This window comes from Parus major, chromosome 3, assembly GCF_001522545.3.
Source record: "Parus major isolate Abel chromosome 3, Parus_major1.1, whole genome shotgun sequence".
Taxonomy (NCBI): domain Eukaryota; kingdom Metazoa; phylum Chordata; class Aves; order Passeriformes; family Paridae; genus Parus; species Parus major.
In genome coordinates this window covers 95,477,823-95,497,306 of record NC_031770.1, presented here as the reverse complement: position 1 = coordinate 95,497,306, position 19,484 = coordinate 95,477,823, and the positions used below count along the sequence as shown (strand labels likewise).

The 19,484-nt window shown below is 42.3% G+C and overlaps 2 protein-coding genes across 2 annotated transcripts; both read left to right on the top strand.

The window, feature by feature from the left end:
- The first annotated feature begins 2,811 nt into the window (after positions 1-2,811).
- On the top strand, positions 2,812-10,272 carry RNASEH1 (ribonuclease H1). Its single transcript, XM_015621157.2, has 8 exons — positions 2,812-2,965; positions 3,035-3,159; positions 3,620-3,820; positions 4,389-4,488; positions 4,965-5,019; positions 6,054-6,138; positions 7,572-7,696; positions 9,809-10,272. The coding sequence occupies exons 1-8, from the start codon at positions 2,856-2,858 to the stop codon at positions 9,893-9,895; spliced, it is 888 nt and encodes a 295-aa protein (XP_015476643.1). The 5' UTR covers positions 2,812-2,855; the 3' UTR covers positions 9,896-10,272.
- Positions 10,273-12,485: 2,213 nt separating this feature from the next.
- Positions 12,486-17,926, top strand: ADI1 (acireductone dioxygenase 1). The gene is made up of 4 exons (XM_015621159.3): positions 12,486-12,653; positions 12,964-13,083; positions 14,642-14,821; positions 16,513-17,926. The coding sequence occupies exons 1-4, from the start codon at positions 12,534-12,536 to the stop codon at positions 16,642-16,644; spliced, it is 552 nt and encodes a 183-aa protein (XP_015476645.1). The 5' UTR covers positions 12,486-12,533; the 3' UTR covers positions 16,645-17,926.
- The last annotated feature ends 1,558 nt before the right edge of the window (positions 17,927-19,484 follow it).

The following is a 19,484-nucleotide window of genomic DNA, read 5'->3' as shown; positions in this document are numbered from 1 at the left end:
CTGCACATACTGTCCAGGGATGTTAGGTCCAGAAATGAGGTTCAGAGCATTGGTTCTGTGTTTAGATTCTCTGGATTACCCTAAGAGCAGCCAGTTTAAGCTTGTACAAACACATTTGTTATTACCATGTAATGCCATGTGTAGTCTGTTACTTTACAAAATGCAATAGTGGAGTAATAAGCTCTTGTAAACAAAAAACTCACAAAGACACCAACATCCCAGACTAAACAACCTTAGCATCTGCAAAAGGCAGCTCATCATGTCGTCTAACATTTGTGGTTTTTTTCACTAAATTTATCATAGCCAGAAAATCAGATTGTTTGGTGCCCATTTTTCTCCCAAGTCACTCTTCTTTTCTAGCATTAATTCAATGAATGGGAAAAATTGCTCAGCTCCTACTGATGACCAGGATTAGTATTTATAGATATTTGGATTGGCTAAACAACAGTGATCAGGACCTACTTGCAGAGTACAAAAAAAAAAGATAACAAGGAATCATCAGTATGCACTCAGTTTGTACTGAGAAGCCATTCATGAGAGGGAGAAAGAACAGGTGACATGTGGATGGATCAAAACATGACTGTTCAGAGCATTAATGAATAAAGATGCAATGAGACTATCTGCAGCTTCCCATCTCCATGCTTTGATTGCTACTGAACTGACCAAGATGCTGCATAACAGCAATGAGAAAAAATGTGTAGAGAGATGTTTCCTTTGGGACACTGAATTTATGTTAGAAGAAGGATGTAGAGTGTCAAGATCTTGATGCTTGGTCCCAATAATGTTTAAGAATCACTGTGGGCCTGTGATCTTCAAAATAAGTTATGTCATTACAAAGTAACGTAACTAAGAAGGTTCTTGTGCCATGCAATCTCAGAATGGGCACAATGAACAAGCGGAAAGAATAAGTTAGTCAGATGTGTAACAAAAGTATCCCAACAGCAATAGGGTGCTAAGAGTATACGAAGTCTCATGAATATGTTGGAAGAAGCAAGGAAAATGCAGTAATTATATATTTAATACAACCCTGACCAAGTTGTTTCTCTATTCCACCAAGGCCCACCACATCAAATATGAGCTGTTTGGGTTTTTTTTTAAGGGAAGTATTTGTCTCATTAAAGGACTTTTGGATTGGGTTCTTTTTCCCTTTGAAATGAAGATTAATGAGAGGGAGGCTTGTTTTCTCTTGTTTGGTCTCAGTTGTTTATTTTTTCTTATCAGCATTACAAGGTACAAGGAGCTATGTGCACTATGATAGAAAAGGGGTAAAATGGCTAACAAAGATCTTCTTCAAGGTCTTTTATATGTCCATTTACCCAATTAACAGATGCCAACCAAGCTATTTTTCTTAGTGACCCAATGACCCAACACCTGTGTGCTGCACTGCGGCACACATCTAGATGTGTATAAGAGACAGCCTGTGTGCTGCACTGCGGCATTTTCTACCCAATCACCTACTACCACCCAAAAACCCCTAGGAGAAGAACATGAAGAAGAAAGAAGAAGGACAAGAGACAACACCCTAAATCCTCCATCTTGTCTCTTGTTCTCTAAACTACTTTTTCACCCAGTGATTTAAAAAACTTTCTAATTCACACATTTACATTTTCAATCTTTTCTACTTAACTCTAACATTTGTTTTCATGTATCACCATGAAAACATGCACATGAATTTCATATTATATGAAATTCAGTGTTTTTTTGAATTCTAGAACTAGGTATTAAAAACAAGGGCACACAATCTGTTTCTCAGACTCCAACAGTATTATCCAACAAATATGTATAGTAATTATGAATAATGTTGAGCCCATTTGTTGGTTTTGCAACAGAAGGCAAAATTAACCCCAGTGTTTCGCATTCTTGGCATTTTACTGGGCGACCCTTGTAAATCTGAACACAACACTGCAGCTCTGGCAGTATGTGGTCACCTTTGTCACAGGGATCTGTATTAGAGCTATGAGGGAAGTACAATAGCACCTTGGATACCTCAGACTGTTTCTGGAGGTGGCCACATCATTGCTACTTTGATCTTGTCAGAAGCTGAGGTACTGAATTTGGCATACACACAGCTCCCAGCTTTGGTCTCCCAGTACATGACAGTCCAGATGCTAAGAGGATGGTGCCAGACTCTTTTTGGTGATGCTCAGCAACAGGACAAGAAGCAGTGGCCATAAACTAAAACATGAAAAGTTTCACCTCAACATGAGGAAGAACTTTTTTTACACTGAGAGTGGCAGCTGCCTGGGGAGGTCGTGGAGTTTCCCTCTCTAGAGACATTCAAAACCCACCAGGACATGCCCCTGTATCACCTGCACCAGCTGACCCTGCCATGGCAGATTGTCTCCACAGGTTCCTCCCAACCCTAAGGACTCTGCGATTTCCTGAAGGTGTTTCTCCTCACTCCAGAGACCACCTCTACACGGGGCTCACCTGGAACACATGCACCTGGCGCCTGGACAGCACGATGAGAAACAATTACCGACCTTGTTCAGCTCCAGCCTCTTGGACGTGCTAAACACGCCAACGCACCTGAGAGGTCTCCTTTGCCTTTCAGCAAATGGGGCTTCCAGAACGACCTGGTTTGTGCTGCGACCTCACACACCCCATCCCCCACGCCGCAAACAACAGCTGATTTAGGTTTTTAAAATACTATTATTAGTGGGGGGAGGGAACAAAACCAACCAACTAAAAAAGCCAAGCCACACAAAACCCGGCGCGGTGGGATTTTCTGGTAGTTTGGCCTCTCTGGCGGCCCGTAGGAGGCCTCGGCGCTGCCGTGAGCGCGGCGGCCGCGCAGGCGCGGCGGTGCCGGGGTGGGTGAGGGGTGGGGGCGCTGATGGCGGCGGGGACGCGCGATGCTGCGCTGGCTTGTGGCCGTGCTCAGCCACTCCTGTTTCGTCCCCAGGAGCGGCTCCATGTTCTACGCGGTGCGCAAGGGCCGGCGGACTGGCGTTTTCCGCACCTGGTGAGTAAGGGATGTGGTGGAGCGGGGAGCCCGTCCGGTCCGGCCTCACCGCTGCCCGCTCTGTTGCAGGGCGGAGTGCCAGGAGCAAGTGAACAAGTTCCCCTCCGCTAGTTTCAAGAAATTCGCCAGCGAGAAGGACGCCTGGACCTTCGTGCGCGCCGGCCTCCCGGGGCCGCAACAATCCGAGCCCGCAGGTAGGGAGGGAGAAGGAGAAGGAGGGCGGGCGAGCATCTCGCCGGGGTTCGGGGCACGCACGGGGGCTGTGCCAGAGCTGCGGCTGCTGCCGAAACGCGGGCACCAGCCCCTGCTCGTTCCTTGCCGCTGGCGCAGCGCCGTGGCGATGGCCTCCGGGCAGGGCGATGGTTGTGCCAGTGCAGTGAAAGTGCTTCTGTGGGTGTTTGGAGAGCGTTACTTGTTCCATGTCCGTGTTAAGCTGTGAGGGACCTTGTATGTCTGTTTCGTTTTCCGTTTTATTTAGAATGAAGAATGAGTGGTGTATTTTTTTTTTTTCTCGATAATAATTTTTGGGTGGTGCTGCATAACGGACTAACGTTAATAGCTGCCTACAACTGCTGTCTTTAGAAGCATGTCTTCAAATATATGTCTTCAAATAAAATTTGATTTTGCTGAACTTCCTTTTTTTTTTTTTTTAAGAAACATTTGGACTTCCAGCTGTAACACAAGAAAGTAGCCAGAGAGAGGAACCAGAATTAAATACCGTTTGTTGCGGTACATGTAAAAGGCCATATGAACAGTCTACACATGAACAGCAGATTGCAAAGCGTGTAAAACATGATGAAGTACACTCAGTGTGCCCAACACTAACAGTCAAAGAAGATAAGTTTTCATATATGGGTGAGGTCTTTAATCATTCCTTTAATTACTTCCATTTGTTTATTTTCTGACAAGCAACAAGTGTAACTACTAGAAAGCTTTTAGGGAGGTTTGTTTATGGGAGCATCAGGTCCGTTACGTCTTTTTGAAATGAAAGTATGAACCATGATCTATTTGTTTACATTGTCTTTCAGTGTGATTTTGATCAGTCTTAACTGATATGAATAGATAGTTTAATCATGTTGTTAAAGCTGTGATTTTTTTTGGAGTGTCTGGGCTACAGACTATATTTAAATGTTTGGATCTAGCTGGGAAGTTTTGAGGAAGATATGAACTGTAGTGAGAAGTATGGGACTTGGGGAAGAAGTTCTTGAGGCTGACTGGTTTGGTAGCAGTGAGGGTGTCTAGCTGCAGTAGGACCTGTGGTGTTCTGTGCTGCTAATTCACATGGCTTCTGCAGTTACCATTTGGAAGGGCTCTGGGGAGGGAAGTTTTGGGGATGAATATACTGGCAAACATTTATTCTATCTTAAATAGTCAGTGTTTTTGGAGAAGTGCTTCAACTTTGATTTTGGTAATTTTTTTGTAGGTGACTTTGCAGTTGTTTATACAGATGGTTGTTGCACTGGTAATGGACGTAACAGGGCACGTGCTGGAATAGGTGTCTACTGGGGACCAGGCCACCCTTTGTAAGTAGCTCAATGTTGGTTGTTTTTTTTTTTTCATTAATATGTTCTGTTTGTTTTTTTTGTGATTTACAATACCAGCCTTCTTTTAATATGAAGCTCTGTTCTTGAGACTTATAATGACAGTGTTAGGAGACTGAGTCAGGAGATACTGAGAAGAACAAAGAAAGCAGCCTCTCTGGGAAAAATCAACTGGTAATAATGTTTTAGGGGGCTGAAGCTAGTATTCAAGTAATGTGGCAAAATAGAATTAAAATAGAAGTGTGTGTGCACAGAATATGATAAATGTAATGTCACATTGATGTCAGGTCCAGATGTGTAGGTTGCTCTATGCAGGGGAAAGCTAAAGCTAGAATATCCATTCATCCTTTTTTATAAAAAAACCCCCACTCTTGTCTTTATTTCTTTTAACGTGTAGCCATTATACACTATTCTCAATACTTGGGATGACTAATCTATTATTTGTTCTTTGCATACAGAAATACCAGTGAAAGACTTCCTGGACGGCAGACTAATCAAAGAGCAGAAATCCATGTAAGTAGCAAATGTCCTGAAATGCATCTCCATGTTAGACTGCAGCTGCACTTTCATGCCTATTTCAACTCTGGTTTCCAGAAACCAGTATGGAGCTCTAAGGGAAGTAGGCAAAATATTCAGAGTTATGACTTCAAACAAAGTTTTATTAGACTTTACTGGCTTTGAACTAGGTAATTCACCTTGAGAATTCCCAGATGTCACCAAACACAGGTATTTAAAAAGCCCTACATTAGGAAACTCTGGCTTTCAAATCTGTGTAGATTTTCTTGCATTTTTAATGTGTATGTTTCTGACCTTAGAGTGAGGGCTGCTGAGTATTGGTTAAGAGGAGAGTTAGCTTCTTATGATGCAGGACCAGAGTATTATAACCCTTAGATAAATATAAAAAACAATTCTAGGCTCCTAACTAACTTCTGTTGGCAACAGCTGATTTAGTCTTGTCTCCTCTTAATTATGATATTGCAGCTATCCCACACTCCATGTTTGGAGATGAGCTGAACTGAAACTACAAGGTTCATTTTGGAGGTGGTGTTGGTGTGCCAGTGGTCAAACTTGTCACTAAAGAGCTTTTCAGTTCTACATCCACACCCAACCACTTCTCCTTGTTATATTTCAGAGCACAAAGAAACCAAAACCAAACCAAACCTATTAAGGCTTCCAGACTGTTGGAGCAGATACGAATTCTTCCTCCTCAGAGTTTTGGAAAAAATGCCTTGGTGCTGTTAGAGGTTTTGATAGTTAGAAAGCAGGTCAGAGAGCTACTTTTTCAGCAGAGAGTTCAATATCAGAATGTTATGAGGTTTTGTTTGCCATTGAAACTTAAGTCCCTGTCTTTCTGCCTGAATCATAAAGTTATTATCTGCAATACACAATTTTGGGATCCTCTACTCTAAAACATGTTGATAACCATTGGTGGAGAGGTTACAGTAATAGTCTGTAGTTCTGTGTTAGCATCAGGTACTTTGTTGGTATTTTAATTCCATGTGGTCAAAATCCTTTCTGAACTGTGGTTGTTTTGAAATGTTCTTAAGGCAGCCTGCAAAGCAATAGAGCAAGCCAAGAGTCAAAACATCAAGAAGTTAATAATCTACACTGATAGCAAATTTACAATTAATGGTAAGTTAACAATTGTAATTTTCCTGATCCTTAAAGACACTGCATGCTTTTTCATTACATTAAGACTCACAGAACATTCTGAGTCCTGGAAAGAGGAATGTAAGGAAGACCGTGCATAACTTATCACTCATGACTGCTTGGGTGAAAACTTTGGAGTATCAGACATTGCCTGCTAACTGCGTGAAATAGAAGTAGAGTCAAAGTGTCTGTTAGAGTAAATGCTGACAGAAATAACAGGTTTTGTGTCTTGACGTGTTCAGTGTGACACAAAACTTAGAAAAAAGGCCTTTCATGTATAGGCTGTTAAGGCTGTACTCGGGAAACTACATGGAAGTTGGTGTGGTAACCTGTAGGGTTTTTGTTGTTTTGCTTGTATTGGAGAGGCTGTCTTTAGCACACACACCTGTGAAATGCATTCAAGTTCTCTTGCTTCCAGGCTTTTAGCCTACACTGGAAGACTAGCCAGATATGTGCTCAGAGTATGTATTCAAAGACCTGGAAAACTTAATTTTATTCTCTATAAATACCATATGAAGCAGCCAATAGGACTTAATTTCTGAAAAAAACTTCTTCCTCTTTCCTCAAGATTTTCAGATTTTGTTCCTTTGATAATCTGGAACTGCATAAGTATTTTTTTCTGGGTTTTTTCCTACATTTTACAAAGACAGTACATGTTTTTGTTGTTTCCAGATCACTTTGGAGATTTGATTTGGTGGGGTTTTTTTGAAATCACATTAAACAAAAACTTAGTGCAACTTAAGGTTGAAAATTCTATGTTGCTGTTTTTGTTTTTGTCTTAGTCTCTGTGGTTTTGCTTGCAGTTTCATTTTGCGTCACTGAGGTGCAGGTTCCATTCTTGTTAAACCAAAGTTATTTTGTAGATGTGTCTAGGAGTTACTATTTAAAAATTCCAGAGCAGGAGTCTTATAGTTAAATACAAATGAATAGAATTTGGTTTTTAGAAGGTTTTGTGTGCAAGATTGGAGATTTCCTATTTGGTTCAGGTCATGAAAGCAGTAAGGATGTCTTACATTGTCCACACCAGCAAAGATATTAAAAAAAAAAAGATCCTTACTTAAGGAGTAATATAGAAAATTCTCTGGCAAATAGTAGGCTTTGTTTACTGTATCCTCAAGCAAATCCTTAGCTTCAGTTTATTGAAGTTAATGAGAATTTGTGTACAATGCATATGTTAGACTATAGTCTTTAAATTAAACATCTGTTTGCAAAAGCATGGCTGGGTAATTATGAAAAAATACAATCCTGAAAGACAGCAGTAGAGAACCAAACAATAATTTTCTTTTGTTTTTGGTGTTTTTACCTGAGACTTTGTACAGAGGTAATGAATGTCTTATTAAAAGGCTGTTGGCTCCATCTTGATCCTTGCTGGCTTCTTTAATAGCACTCTCATGGTGATACTCTACTTTGCACAGGTATTACGAGCTGGGTTGACAACTGGAAAACAAATGGTTGGAGAACAAGTTCAGGAGGAAGTGTAATAAATAAAGAAGATTTTGAAAGACTTGATAATCTAGCAAAAGACATAGAAATTCAGTGGGTAAGTTCCTTATTTTTAATGACATCTTTAACATGTTTCTGGTAGAAACTTAAAAGTGCGATCATAAGTAAGACTTTTGTAGAGCATAATATTGTACATCCTCAAGCAAAACTGCAAATACAGAGAAGCCGCTTGTTGTGTTTAAGGCAAATTAGAAACATAACCTAGATTCTTGGAACCAGTATTTCATTTATTTAAATGAGTATTTGTATGTTTTCTGTTTCATATTACTGCTTAGAAAATGTCTGCAGTAGTTACTTTTAGTTTATTAGTGCTGTTAGTAGATGCAATTTCTGTTCCTGGAAATCTAACCTTAGAATTTAACTGGTTTTGTGTCATAGCTGAGTTTCTGTATTTGCTTTTCAAAACTCTTTAGGATGCTGGTTTGTTGGAGTAACTCAATCACATGAGTGTCTTTAAACTGAGAAAACTGAGTGTGTGTAACCCCAAATAAGCTAACTCTACTTTTCTGTGCCTTAACTGTGTTTCTTCTAAGAAAAATTGGTATAAGAAGGTCTTTAAAAGAACAATTTTAAAATTGCTTTGCTCTCTGGTAAAGAAGTAAACCAACTTCTTTACAGGTATTTCTGGTAAGATGTGTTTTTTCTGTAACCTCTAATATAAGTACTTAACACGTTAGGGAATATATTCCTTCACCTCTTAAATTTTAGCTCAATAATAGTATAAGACTGCTGTTTTGGGAAAATGTGTACAATTGACTTTGCAGCTGTTAATGGCATGTTTACTCAGCTTCTGTCTGCACTCTGTAGAAAACAGGATCATGTAGATATTTAATGTGCAATTTTTTGATGGGAATCTATTGCAGGTATTCATGTTGTTCTGTGTTACAGAGCTGATGACTGCAATTTACAGGCTGACTGGATTTTCTATAGTGATTCCTGTTTTCTATTGAGGAGAAAGTGTAAAAATTTTAAGATCAACTAAGTTCAACTGTTACTTAGAATATTTTAGATAATTAAAAGATAATCCTTTATGCACAGTTCTTAAACCTGAATCTCTTAAAAAAGGTGTGAAGAATTTTATTTCAGGAGTGTATGCATACAGAGTCCACCATGGGCTGCAGGCGAATCTGTTCCAATGTGGCCCTCCCTGGGCTGTAAGGGGGACAGGCTAACTGACAGTGTTCTGCACCACAGACTGCAGGGGATTCTCTGCTCAGGTGCCTGGAGGACTTCCTCCTTCAGCACTGACCTTGGTGTCTGCAGAGCTGTTCCTCTCACATATTCTCACTTATTTCTCTGGTCATTGTGTAGCATTTTTACCCTTTCTTAAACATGTTACCACAGAAGAGCCATCAGTTTTGCTGGTGGGCTTACTTAGGGGGTAAGTTACTTGGTGGGCTTACTTACTTGGGCTTAGCTGTGTCAAACTGTAGGTCCCTTTTGGAGCTGTCTGGATCTGGCTCTCTCTCATGTAGGGTGCACTGCTGGTGTCTTTTCAGAAAGTCCACATCTATGGACCCCCACGTGATACCAAAACCTTGCCATGTGAATTGTATGTCACTTCACACGCACTTCATGTTTGTCCCCTCTCAGATCTTGTCAAATAACAAGCTTGATTTTCTTCCTCACCTTCCTACTCCACCCTTACTTGTGGCAAGGATGAGCTTAGAGTATAAAGTTTTTTTCAGTTCTTGATTGATCGATGGACAATTAGGATATCTGAAAATTTAGAGGATCTTTTAATATCCTATGTATGTATCCTAAGTGAGTGCTGTAACTACTGAGGATTTTAGTGGAATAGAGGTCTTCAGCTTTTGGGGAAGGATTAACTCCATTTAAGCACTGAATGCAGGAAGGTGGGAATTTTGAATTGGAGCTGTTGTCTGCATTTCTTAAAGGATAAGTTAGCTGGTCCTTATGCTTTTCACTAATTCCCATAAAGACGATTTTCACAGTTTGGCAAGAGTTTCCTTAGAGGGAGACAGTGAAAATCCCTGTGAAGAAAACCTAAGGGCTAAATAGTAGGTGAGGTCCTCTGAGGAGGTGCTCCTGTACTATCAGTGACAGAGCACTGCTTGAGCAAATTTGACATATCTGCTTTCTTCCTGGTTTCTTCCACATCTAACACTCCTATATTTTGTCCTGACAGATGCATATTCCTGGTCATGCTGGCTTCCAAGGAAATGAAGAAGCTGATAGACTAGCAAGAGAAGGATCTCGTAAGCAAAAGTGCTGATGTTCTGGGACTAGAGACTTTTGCACTGGCAGGAAGAGGCCTAACATGATAGCAACAACTTGAGCTGCTGTAATTATTTTGGAGTTGAACTTTGAGCTGTATTTCTTTCTGGCCTGGAGCACTAAATACAAACCTACTTCTGGGAAAGAAAACCCCACAATTTCTTCTATTGCATTTGTTTTACAATTGAGACAATATTTAGTTATGATACTGAGTATTTGTTCTCCATGTATTGGAAGGGTTGTGGTCAGTGATTTTAGCTGTCTTGTATACTTAAGAATTCATCTTAAAGACAGGTTTCTGAAGAAGTAATTTTAAATCAAAGTGTTCTGTATTTTCCTCTCAGTGAAATAAATTATTTTTCTTTTGTACAGAGGTATATATTGCAGCCCAAAATAACTGGGGCTGGGACAGACTTTGGTGTTGGTTGATTTGGTAGGACCTAACACAGATGTCCACTGGTCTGCTCTGGCATTCTGGTACTGGCAGTAACTGCTCCACAGATGGGCTTTTAACGCTGACCTGTGTGCGCCTCAGTGTCAGCTACAGCATCAATAGCTTTCTTTTATCATGTTATTTTGCAGGGAAGCATGAACAAAGAAAAAGCCAGGTCACAAAAAAATTTGAACAATGAGTTTTTACTGTTCTCCCTTCCTGATTCATGTCCAAACTCTGTCTCTGGCTTCCTGTTTCCATTAAGTAGGTTTTTTTATGCATACTGGTTCTTGTTAGCATTGTTAGTTCCTCTTCAGTGTTGTCCCAGAGGTGGTAATTGACCATTTCATCTGAAATGGGACTGGAAGATAAGTTCTCCATACCTTCCAGATCTCAAGTGTTTGACTTTATTTTTTCAGTCACTTAGGAGATTAATGGAATGGCTAATGTGCACTTGAATTGGAGAGTAATTACCAGTAATTAACATGGGTTTATTTTCTATACAAGCATACAGGGAAAAAAAAGCAAACAGGTTTGTTGTGTTATCTGTGTCAATGTCTATATATAGTACCTTTGTACCACTGAATAGTAGGGCTTAAGCTGGGAGTCACTGAAATGTTTATATTTCTATACAGATGGCTAGAGCTGCAGAACTTTGTTAATTAGTAGTTCTCATGCATTATAATATGTTTCCTGAGGCAGAATATGAAGTTTTACATATTTAGTCACATGCTTGTAGTAGTAGGAGGAAACTGGCTATCCAGTAGTTAATAGATCAGTGAGGATTTCTATTTTTTTTCTCTCATCTGAAACTGCACATTGAAGCTCATCTATAGGGGTAAGGAGGGGACTGCTTGGCCCCCTCTGCTTCTTTGTATATATGCACACAATTATCTATTTACTTCAGAAGTTTGGCTACAAGGAAAAGATCCACCACCCTGATCAGATTTCTAGTAACTTACCTATTTTATATATTCTGTTAGACAAACCCTATTTACTGTACAGAAATCAGTACTTTTTTTGAAAAAGGAGCTTTGGAAAACCTGTAAGATAGTAGTGGGTAAATCATAAAAACCATGTAATACTAAATTTAGGCCACTTGATTATCTTAATCTAATAGGTAGATTATAATAGAAAATCTAATGGAACAGAGTTTTATATCAGTTTGGCATGAATGTTTATTCTTGTTCTGGAAATTCAGGGCAGAAGACAGCCAAGAGGAAGGTTACAGGATTAAGACTGATTAAAGGATGGAAAGCAAATAGTACTTCTTAAAAGGACTTAATGGGCTCGAGAGCCTGTAGAGGATGGTGGATGTCTAAGTCATCTTTTCAGAGAACTGCAACTTGAGGAGAATATTGGCATTTAGCAGCCATGACATTCAATGCTGGCTGTCCCAAAACAGCTACTTGTCCTCCATGTGCCTTAGCACAGCTTCTAGCACACCTTCTAAAACTTCTAGCGCTTCTTCTATACTTGTTTGATAACCAATAGTGCTTAACCATAAATGCAGTACCTCAAAGGGATCTGGTACCTTTTTATGAGAATTGGAATAGTAGTGGTTGAGACACTTTTAGGAAACTTTTTAGGAAGAAGAATTCTAAGGTGGGATTGTTTCAGTTGTCTGGCTGTTCTTATATTGTGTTTAGCTGGCTGTTGGTTTATTTGCCATATAGAATCAGGCAGACACAGAAGTGTGGAGGCAGGAGGGGACACACCCGGGGAGGATGCTGAGGATGTATCTTCGTGGATGGAGACAACACAAGTTACCTGTGCAAGCATGTCTAACTACTTTATTTATTTTTATTCTAAATTCTTTTTTATTTTTACATATTGTGGGGTTGCAGTGCAGGCCTTTAAGCGTGATACGTACCAGTAGGTTCTGTCAGAGCATTGCAACGGGGGCCGACACGATGCAAACACCATGGCCGTTCACTCGGGTTACCCCGGGGGGCAGCTGCGGGTGGGAAGCTCGGAGCTGCGCCAGGTCTCTCGGGGAGACTCGGCTCTCGGCCTGGAACTGTTTCCTCAAACGAAAGGTCCACACGACTCCCTGCTCAGCGTGTTTGGAGCGGCCCATGCCGCCCCTGTAACGCTGTGCTCCAGGCCGCGGGGCGGGCCCGTCCCGCTCGCTGCCGGGCCCTGGAGCTCGCCGGGGCGGGCCCCGCTACCAGCCCGGCCCCGCGGGCGCTGTGGCGGCGCGATGGTGGAGGCCTCGTACATGGACGAGTCCCAGGAAGACCAGCGAGCGCCGCATCGGCAGCGGCCCAACCGCGCCGTCAGCCTGGAGCAGCTGCGCCGCCTCGGCGTGGTGTACCGCAGGGTACGGAGGGGCTACGGCGGGGGGGCAGGGGGGGACCGAGGGGACGGGGCGGAGCTGCGGGGCCGGACTGAGCCGTGCGGAGCCGGGCCGGAACCGGCCGCCCGCAGAGGGCATGCAGCTGTGGGGGGAGCCGGGGGCCGGCACCCCGTGTCCTTGGGGCCGCTCCTCCCGCGGGGGCCGACCCAGCCCGGCACTCCCCGGCACTCCCCGGCACCTCGGGATTCCCACGAGTGCGCCGAGTTCCGCCTTTAGCAATGGCGTCCAAATGTTTTTGGTTTTTTTTCCTCTTTCCCTCTGCCTATTTTTTTAGTTGGATGCTGATAACTTTGAGACTGATCCATGCTTGAAAGAGATTCGGAGAGCAGAAAATTATTCTTGGATGGATATAGTGACCATACATAAAGACAAGCTTCCAAATTATGAGGAAAAGGTACGCGAAACTTTGCTTTCAGTGCGGGTTTCCGCGCCGTCTGCCGCTGGAGCGTGTGGCCAGCGTGTGATACCTGCACAGCCCAGCGGGACACAGGGATGAGGCTTCCACGTCTAAAATACATCCTGTACCGAAGTCCTGAGCATTAAAAAAGAACTTTTGATATTATTTTAAAGATAGCAGAGGTCTTTTGCTTCTGTAGTTTGCCTTCAAAGGTTTTGAGGATCATTTCCATCACTGTCATTTCAAAACTAAGATTCCTACCAGGAGAGTTCTGCCAATGCTGACCTGTCCTCAGAGAGCCTCTCTGGGATGAACACAAGTGGCTGCCAGCTGGGTCTGGGCTTTGAAGGCTTTTACGTCCTAATGGCTGCTTGCATAATGTGTCTTTTTAAAGTGAGTGTTAACCCCATGGAATTGGAGGGATACATTCTTTGTATAAGAAGATTTTTTTACCTTGGGGAGCTTGTACTTTGATAAATTCATAGCAGTTTAACACTGTTCAGGTGAGCCTCCTAGATGGAATTTTCTCATCCCAGCCTCCAGGTGCTGCTGGCTGGCTGCTCTGCCTTGAGGACAGCAACCCAATGACACTTTCGTATTTTTATTAAATTTCCATTTACAGGTTTGTTTTCAGCCCATTGTGTTCTAGTGGTTTTGTCTTGGTGAGAAGGTGAATTAGGTAGTAACTCATTAGGTAGATGGCCTGGGTAGGTTCTGATAGAAAGATGGGCCAGTCATTACAAGACATAAGGACTTTTGTCCATCCTCCTGTGCTGGATCACTTCTGGCTCAAGAACATCTGCACAAGTGTGGCTAAATATCATCCCGACCTGAGCAGGTGATGATGGTACCTGGCACTGCACTGCTCACCGTGCACGAAACCTCTTGGGTCTCTGTTAACTGAACTTGTAAAATGTGTTTTATGTTCTGTGCACGTACGAAGAATTTGCCATTCCAGAAAAAAGAGAATGTTTCTGCCACTGTCTCGGATGAGAGTGCCTGGAGCTGGGTCTCACTATGTGTGGGCAGGCATGACACACTGTTTACATCAGATTGCTGTAGAAGGGCCGTGTTTGGCAGTAACTGCGTTTTCACAGACAGTAGTAGTACCCTGTGCAGCTAATTCAGCTCTACGTAAGTGTAAAAGAGGGGAGATAATCTGTGGCTTTGTTTTGGTGCTACATGTTGGGGGGAAAAAAAAGCATAGAATGATGAAACTGTGCAAGTGCGAGGACCAAATCCTGCAGTGGGAAGTTTTACCCATCTCTCTTTCAAATGGGTGTGAGCATTACTGTTACTCAAAGAATTATTATGTACAGCTAGAGCTGCTGTTTCTTCTCAGAGGAGTTCCTGCAAAGGAAATGTAGGAGCCTGCTTAGATGTGCCCTGATACAGGGACTAGCTGGCTGGCTTGGCCATCTAACCATGTTGGTCTCCTCTGTTAGTTAAAAAACAATTACCCTTTGAAAGCCTTTCTCAGCTTCTCTGTGTTTCTACCATTTTCTTTGTGCTTTTCCCATGTTCTGTAGTTTTACAGAATATTTGCTATTCCTAGATAAAAACATTTTATGAGGAACATTTACACCTCGATGATGAAATTCGCTATGTCTTGGATGGATCTGGCTATTTTGATGTTCGAGACAAGGATGACAAATGGATTCGGATTTCCATGGAAAAAGGAGATATGATAACCCTCCCTGCTGGCATATATCACCGATTTACACTGGATGAGAACGTATGTTGTTGTAGATTACGGTAAATTTTGATGACAAATCCATGTGAATATATATGACATTAGTAACTACATGCCCTGAGACTTTCAGTTCATTAGCAAAACATATTAAATATGAAGGAGGAGAATGAAAAATACTAAATAATTCACAGCAGCTGAACCTTTCATCTCCAGGTCACAAATTCAGCTTCTCAGCTGCAAGTCATTGCCATGTGATATCTGTAGCATATCAAGCCTTGGGCTGTCCCTCCCATAGTTGCCCCAGCTGTCAGTTGGGGTGGACAAGGTGTAGCTAGATCATTCTGTATTGCCTTATTGTGTATTTTTGTGGGGATGGAAGAACGTATCTGTGTCCAGCAGTGACATTTTTTGCAAGTGTTAAGTTCACCTTCAGGGAAAGAAGGATTTAAGGGTCCAGAGCCACTACTTGCAACCACTGGATGCTAAGCTGGATGCTGGCTTCACAGGTGCTGACCTCCTTGGAAAGATGTTTTTGTCAGTGGGAGTGTGAGATTGGCACTTAGTCCTGGTCTATGTTTCTCTTCTTGTGTGCTTTTACAAATGTTTCTAACCTCAGCATTACCCCTGAAAAATGGGGAAGCACATGTTGTCTCCTGTGTGGTGAAATTGCATCTCTGGTGAAGAGAATAGTTTTGTTTTGTATCAGCTGTCCAGATGACAGTTATCATACGTGTGAAAAAGGTGTGAAATGCTTCTTTGGTGAAAAACTTGACTTTGTGTATCTTGAGATCCACAGCAAATAAGCTACATTTAATATTCTCAGGCTTTTTCTTTACATAGACATGTAAAAAAATGGGATTATGATTGCATCCCAAAGAAGTTTTAAATGTTTGTTCACTTCAGGAGGTTTAGTCCAGAAGTACCATCTTCAAAGTTAAATCTTTAGGTTCTTCTAGACCTTGGCATTTTGCAGCTAAGTTCTTTTGGTACCTAACTTTATTTTTACCATTGCTGAATGCCTGGGTGTAAGATAGTCATCTGTCCATGTTTTACAGAATAGGCAGGGTTTAAATCTGTGACAGTGGACAGGAGAGGAGAGTTCCCCATAACTCACCCCATGGTGAGCACTTCTGCAGGATGTAAAATCCCATCTTCTGCTGCCACAGCTGTACCTTGTACCAGGCATACTTTTGGTTAGCTGGTATTAGAGGGTGTCGCTTTTCCTATTGGAATCTGGAGACTTTTCACTTCCTGTAAGCATTATTTTTTGGGTAGTTTATCCACTCCCCATTCAGGTTTTATGGCTGTGACTTTGATGCTTCTGGTATTCCCCAAAAGCATTGTGTAAACATCTTGGGTACTCTGGTTGCTGCTATTTAACTGAGTAAATAGGATTTAAATGCTGAGTATTGTGGATCCAGTGCAAAAGGTTTGCATAAGACAGGATGGTTCTGGTTTCTTTGAAACAGGGAGAAGCCGTGCTTCTGCCTGAACTTAAGACACTGATCAGTGACACAGTGTATCACTGCACAGGTGCCAGAGTCTCCCGCTGCAGGTGCTGAGGGCAGGAACAGCAGTATAGTGCTATAATTTTCTGGAATGTGTGAAGCTTTCAGTCCATCATGAAAGAGTTTCAAAATTTCTGCAGAAGTGCAGATTAAACCTTAACTTTGGAATGAAGATCCCTTGAAAAGGAGCTCTTTAATTATTTGTCTCTTCTTGTTCTTTGTCAGAATTACGTGAAGGCAATGAGGCTGTTTGTTGGAGAACCCGTCTGGACTGCATACAACAGGCCAGCTGATGATTTTCCTGCTCGGAAACAGTATATGAAGTTTTTGGCTGAAGAAGCACATAATGGTGTCTGAGACCTGACAGGTGGAACATCCTGAAGCCCCATCAGAATGAATGTGCCTTGTTGCTTTTCACTGATTAAACCTGTATTTACATAGGAAATTGGAATCACAGAATTATATCAAAATTTAGATTGAAAGGTTATTTGAGATCATTTAGTCTAACCCTGTGAATTACTGTGCCAGTTTTAAAGCTAGACCAAGTTGTTCAAGACTCTGAATTCTGGAGATCTCTGGTGGTGGAGGTCCCACAGCCTCTCTGGGTACTGGTTCCAGCACTTAGCTGCTCCCATGGCCAAGCATTTGTTCTTCATGGCTGGTTCCCTGGTTGCAGCTTGCAGTTGTCTGTTGCCCTTTCACTGCATGTTTGAGGAGAGTCTGGGTCTGTCTTCTTCACAGTCCCCGCTCTAGTAGGAAGCTGTAGTTTGGCCTGCAGGCTGCACAAACCCTTGGCTGGGCTCCCATCTGTTAAGTACGAGGTTCAACATGTTTTTCCCTAGTTCTGGTGACTGAGGGATGTCACGTGTAACCCCCTGATAGTTAAGCTTGAACCACAGGCTGTTTTGAGCCCAAGGGACCCGAGGTTCTTCATCCACCCAGTAGTTTGTATCCTTAGTCAGGCTGCAAGGCTGCTGTGGGACACACAGGTGAAAGCCTTGCTGGAGTCAAGGTGAATGTCAACTCTGCCACAGAGCCATTTCCCCTGGCAGCTGGTGTCAGGCAGAATGTGCCTTTGGTGAATTGGCATTGACTGATAGCTCCCCATCACCTGGAATTTCTTGTGCCTGGAACACCTTCCATAATGACTTATTCTGTAACATTCCTGGGGACTGAAGCAGGGCTGAGCAGCCTGCAGTTCCCCAGATCTTCTTCTGTGCCTTTTTGAAGGTGGCAGTATTATCTGCCTTTTTCCACTCAAAAAGGTTTTCCTGATCTCTGTGACCTTTCAAAGACGCCAGCAGCCTTGCAGTGACATTAGCTAGCTGCATTTATAGTTGCTCAGGAATCCATTTTCTAACCTTTATTTCCTTGGTATTTCTGGCAGGTAGAATTGTGAGAGGTGGGCTACATTAATATTAATTTTGTTCAGAATCCATGCTAATGAACTATGTAGGATTCTGGTTTTAATTAAAGAAAATAAACCCTCCTTTATTCTTGTCTAAAAATGTTCATAAGATAAATTTGCATAATCAGCATTTTAGTATGCAGCTCTGGTACATAAGGCTGTGGTTTTCTCAGTAAAATGTAGCAATTTGTTCTTGGGAGTTATTAATAAAATTATTTTGACCTAGTTAAATTTTTGGGTTTTGTTTTGTTTTTTTTATTCCTTGTGCTGACATTTAGGACCCATTGAACAGCAGTGTTACTGTAATTATTAATCAGCTTTTATTCCTTGTGCTGTTATTGATCTGTTCTGTAACATGGGACAAATCACTGACTGTGCCTCAGTTTCTTCAGCTGTGAGAGGGAGAAGAGTAGGCTTAGGCACAGCAGGCTGGCTTTCAGCAAGTGCCTTGTGCTTACACAGGACATGGACGTGTCCAGCAGTGGGCACTGGAGCATTTTACTCTTCTCAGTGATGAATTTTGTCAGCTGGACAGATGTACTGCTTGCTCCAACTCTCAGTGGATGATGAGCTAGCTGCAGCCTGTGTGCTGATTTCAGCCAGATGCAATACATGCTTCTGCCTTGCAGTCTCCTAAATAAACAGCTCTAAAAGGAGGTTGAAATGGCCCTACCTGGGTCTTCCTAATGTAGCAGATGATGGATAATTGAACTTTCCCACTGTTCTTTCCTATGAGTGTGTACACAGCCCTTCTTTAGTAGGCAACAGCATTTTTCTCACTTTTTAGCAGCATTACTGTTAACCATTTCTAGGTTTTTTATTTCTTTAAGTGTTTCTGAAAGTGAAATTGCAGTTTTGAAGTGAAATTGTACTAACAAGTTGGAAAGGGTGAAGAAAAAAGTTGTTTCCTGGGGTTTGGGTTGCAAGCTAGATGAGATGTGGGGACACAGCTGATCTTTAGTCTGCCAGTGTGGGCTCAGTTTATGGAAGGGGGGGTACAGGCACAACCCATGCTTGCAAAATTGAAACTCACCCAGCTCTCCATGCAGCCAGGACTGGATTTTGTGCCATAGTCCATGAGCCTGTCTGAAAAATCAGTGTTACGATCAAAGAGGAAGTTTAACTACAGTCAGACACGCATGGGGGAGGCTGTGCTGTGACATGTGCCTCACTGGCTCAGGGATTTGTGTGCCACTTGTCTGAAAGGAGCACTTGAATGTCCTCTTGTACAGCACACTGGGGCTTCCTGCTCCCAAAACAAATTTTGGGGATTTTTCAAGGTACAACTATGGGAATAAATGACAGTTATTGCCTACAGCAGATTTTATTCCTTTGATTTATATGCCACAGAAAATTGGGTTTCTGAATGTAAGGTAAAATGACTGCTTTCTCCTGGTGCTGGTATCAGTCCATGGTATCCAATCTAATGCCTCCCCCTCCTAAGCTTTTGTTTCCTTTTTTTTTAACAGAAGCCAAGGTGAGACTGTTCATTCCTCCTATGAGCCTTTCTATTTTGATCTCTCTGTGCGAAAGGACAGGTGGGGCAGCAGCACGGGCCCTCAGGAACCCCCACTTACAGAGCAGCCATCCCCTAACAGACAGGGGGAGCCTGGAAGAGAGAGCAGGTAATGCATTCTCCTCGGGAGAGATTTACAGTTTGGAGCAGTGATGAGGGAGGGACAGTAAAGCGGCTGCCCGCAGCAATCGCTTTCAGCAGCTCACTGATGTAGGATGTGACCTGGGAAGCAGGACTGAACCACCTTGTTTTGTTGCCTCTCTGGAGGAATAT

What these genes read in the sequence shown, in the direction of transcription:
- RNASEH1 (XM_015621157.2), top strand. Translation starts at nt 2,856, where the DNA reads ATGCTGCGCTGGCTTGTGGCCGTGCTCAGCCACTCCTGTTTCGTCCCC. An exon ending in GCAACAATCCGAGCCCGCAG is followed by an intron (nt 3,160 to 3,619) that starts GTAGGGAGGGAG and finishes TTTTTTTTTAAG; the next exon opens with AAACATTTGGACTTCCAGCT. An exon ending in AAGACATAGAAATTCAGTGG is followed by an intron (nt 7,697 to 9,808) that starts GTAAGTTCCTTA and finishes TTGTCCTGACAG; the next exon opens with ATGCATATTCCTGGTCATGC.
- ADI1 (XM_015621159.3), top strand. Translation starts at nt 12,534, where the DNA reads ATGGTGGAGGCCTCGTACATGGACGAGTCCCAGGAAGACCAGCGAGCG. An exon ending in TCGGCGTGGTGTACCGCAGG is followed by an intron (nt 12,654 to 12,963) that starts GTACGGAGGGGC and finishes CTATTTTTTTAG; the next exon opens with TTGGATGCTGATAACTTTGA. An exon ending in GATTTACACTGGATGAGAAC is followed by an intron (nt 14,822 to 16,512) that starts GTATGTTGTTGT and finishes GTTCTTTGTCAG; the next exon opens with AATTACGTGAAGGCAATGAG.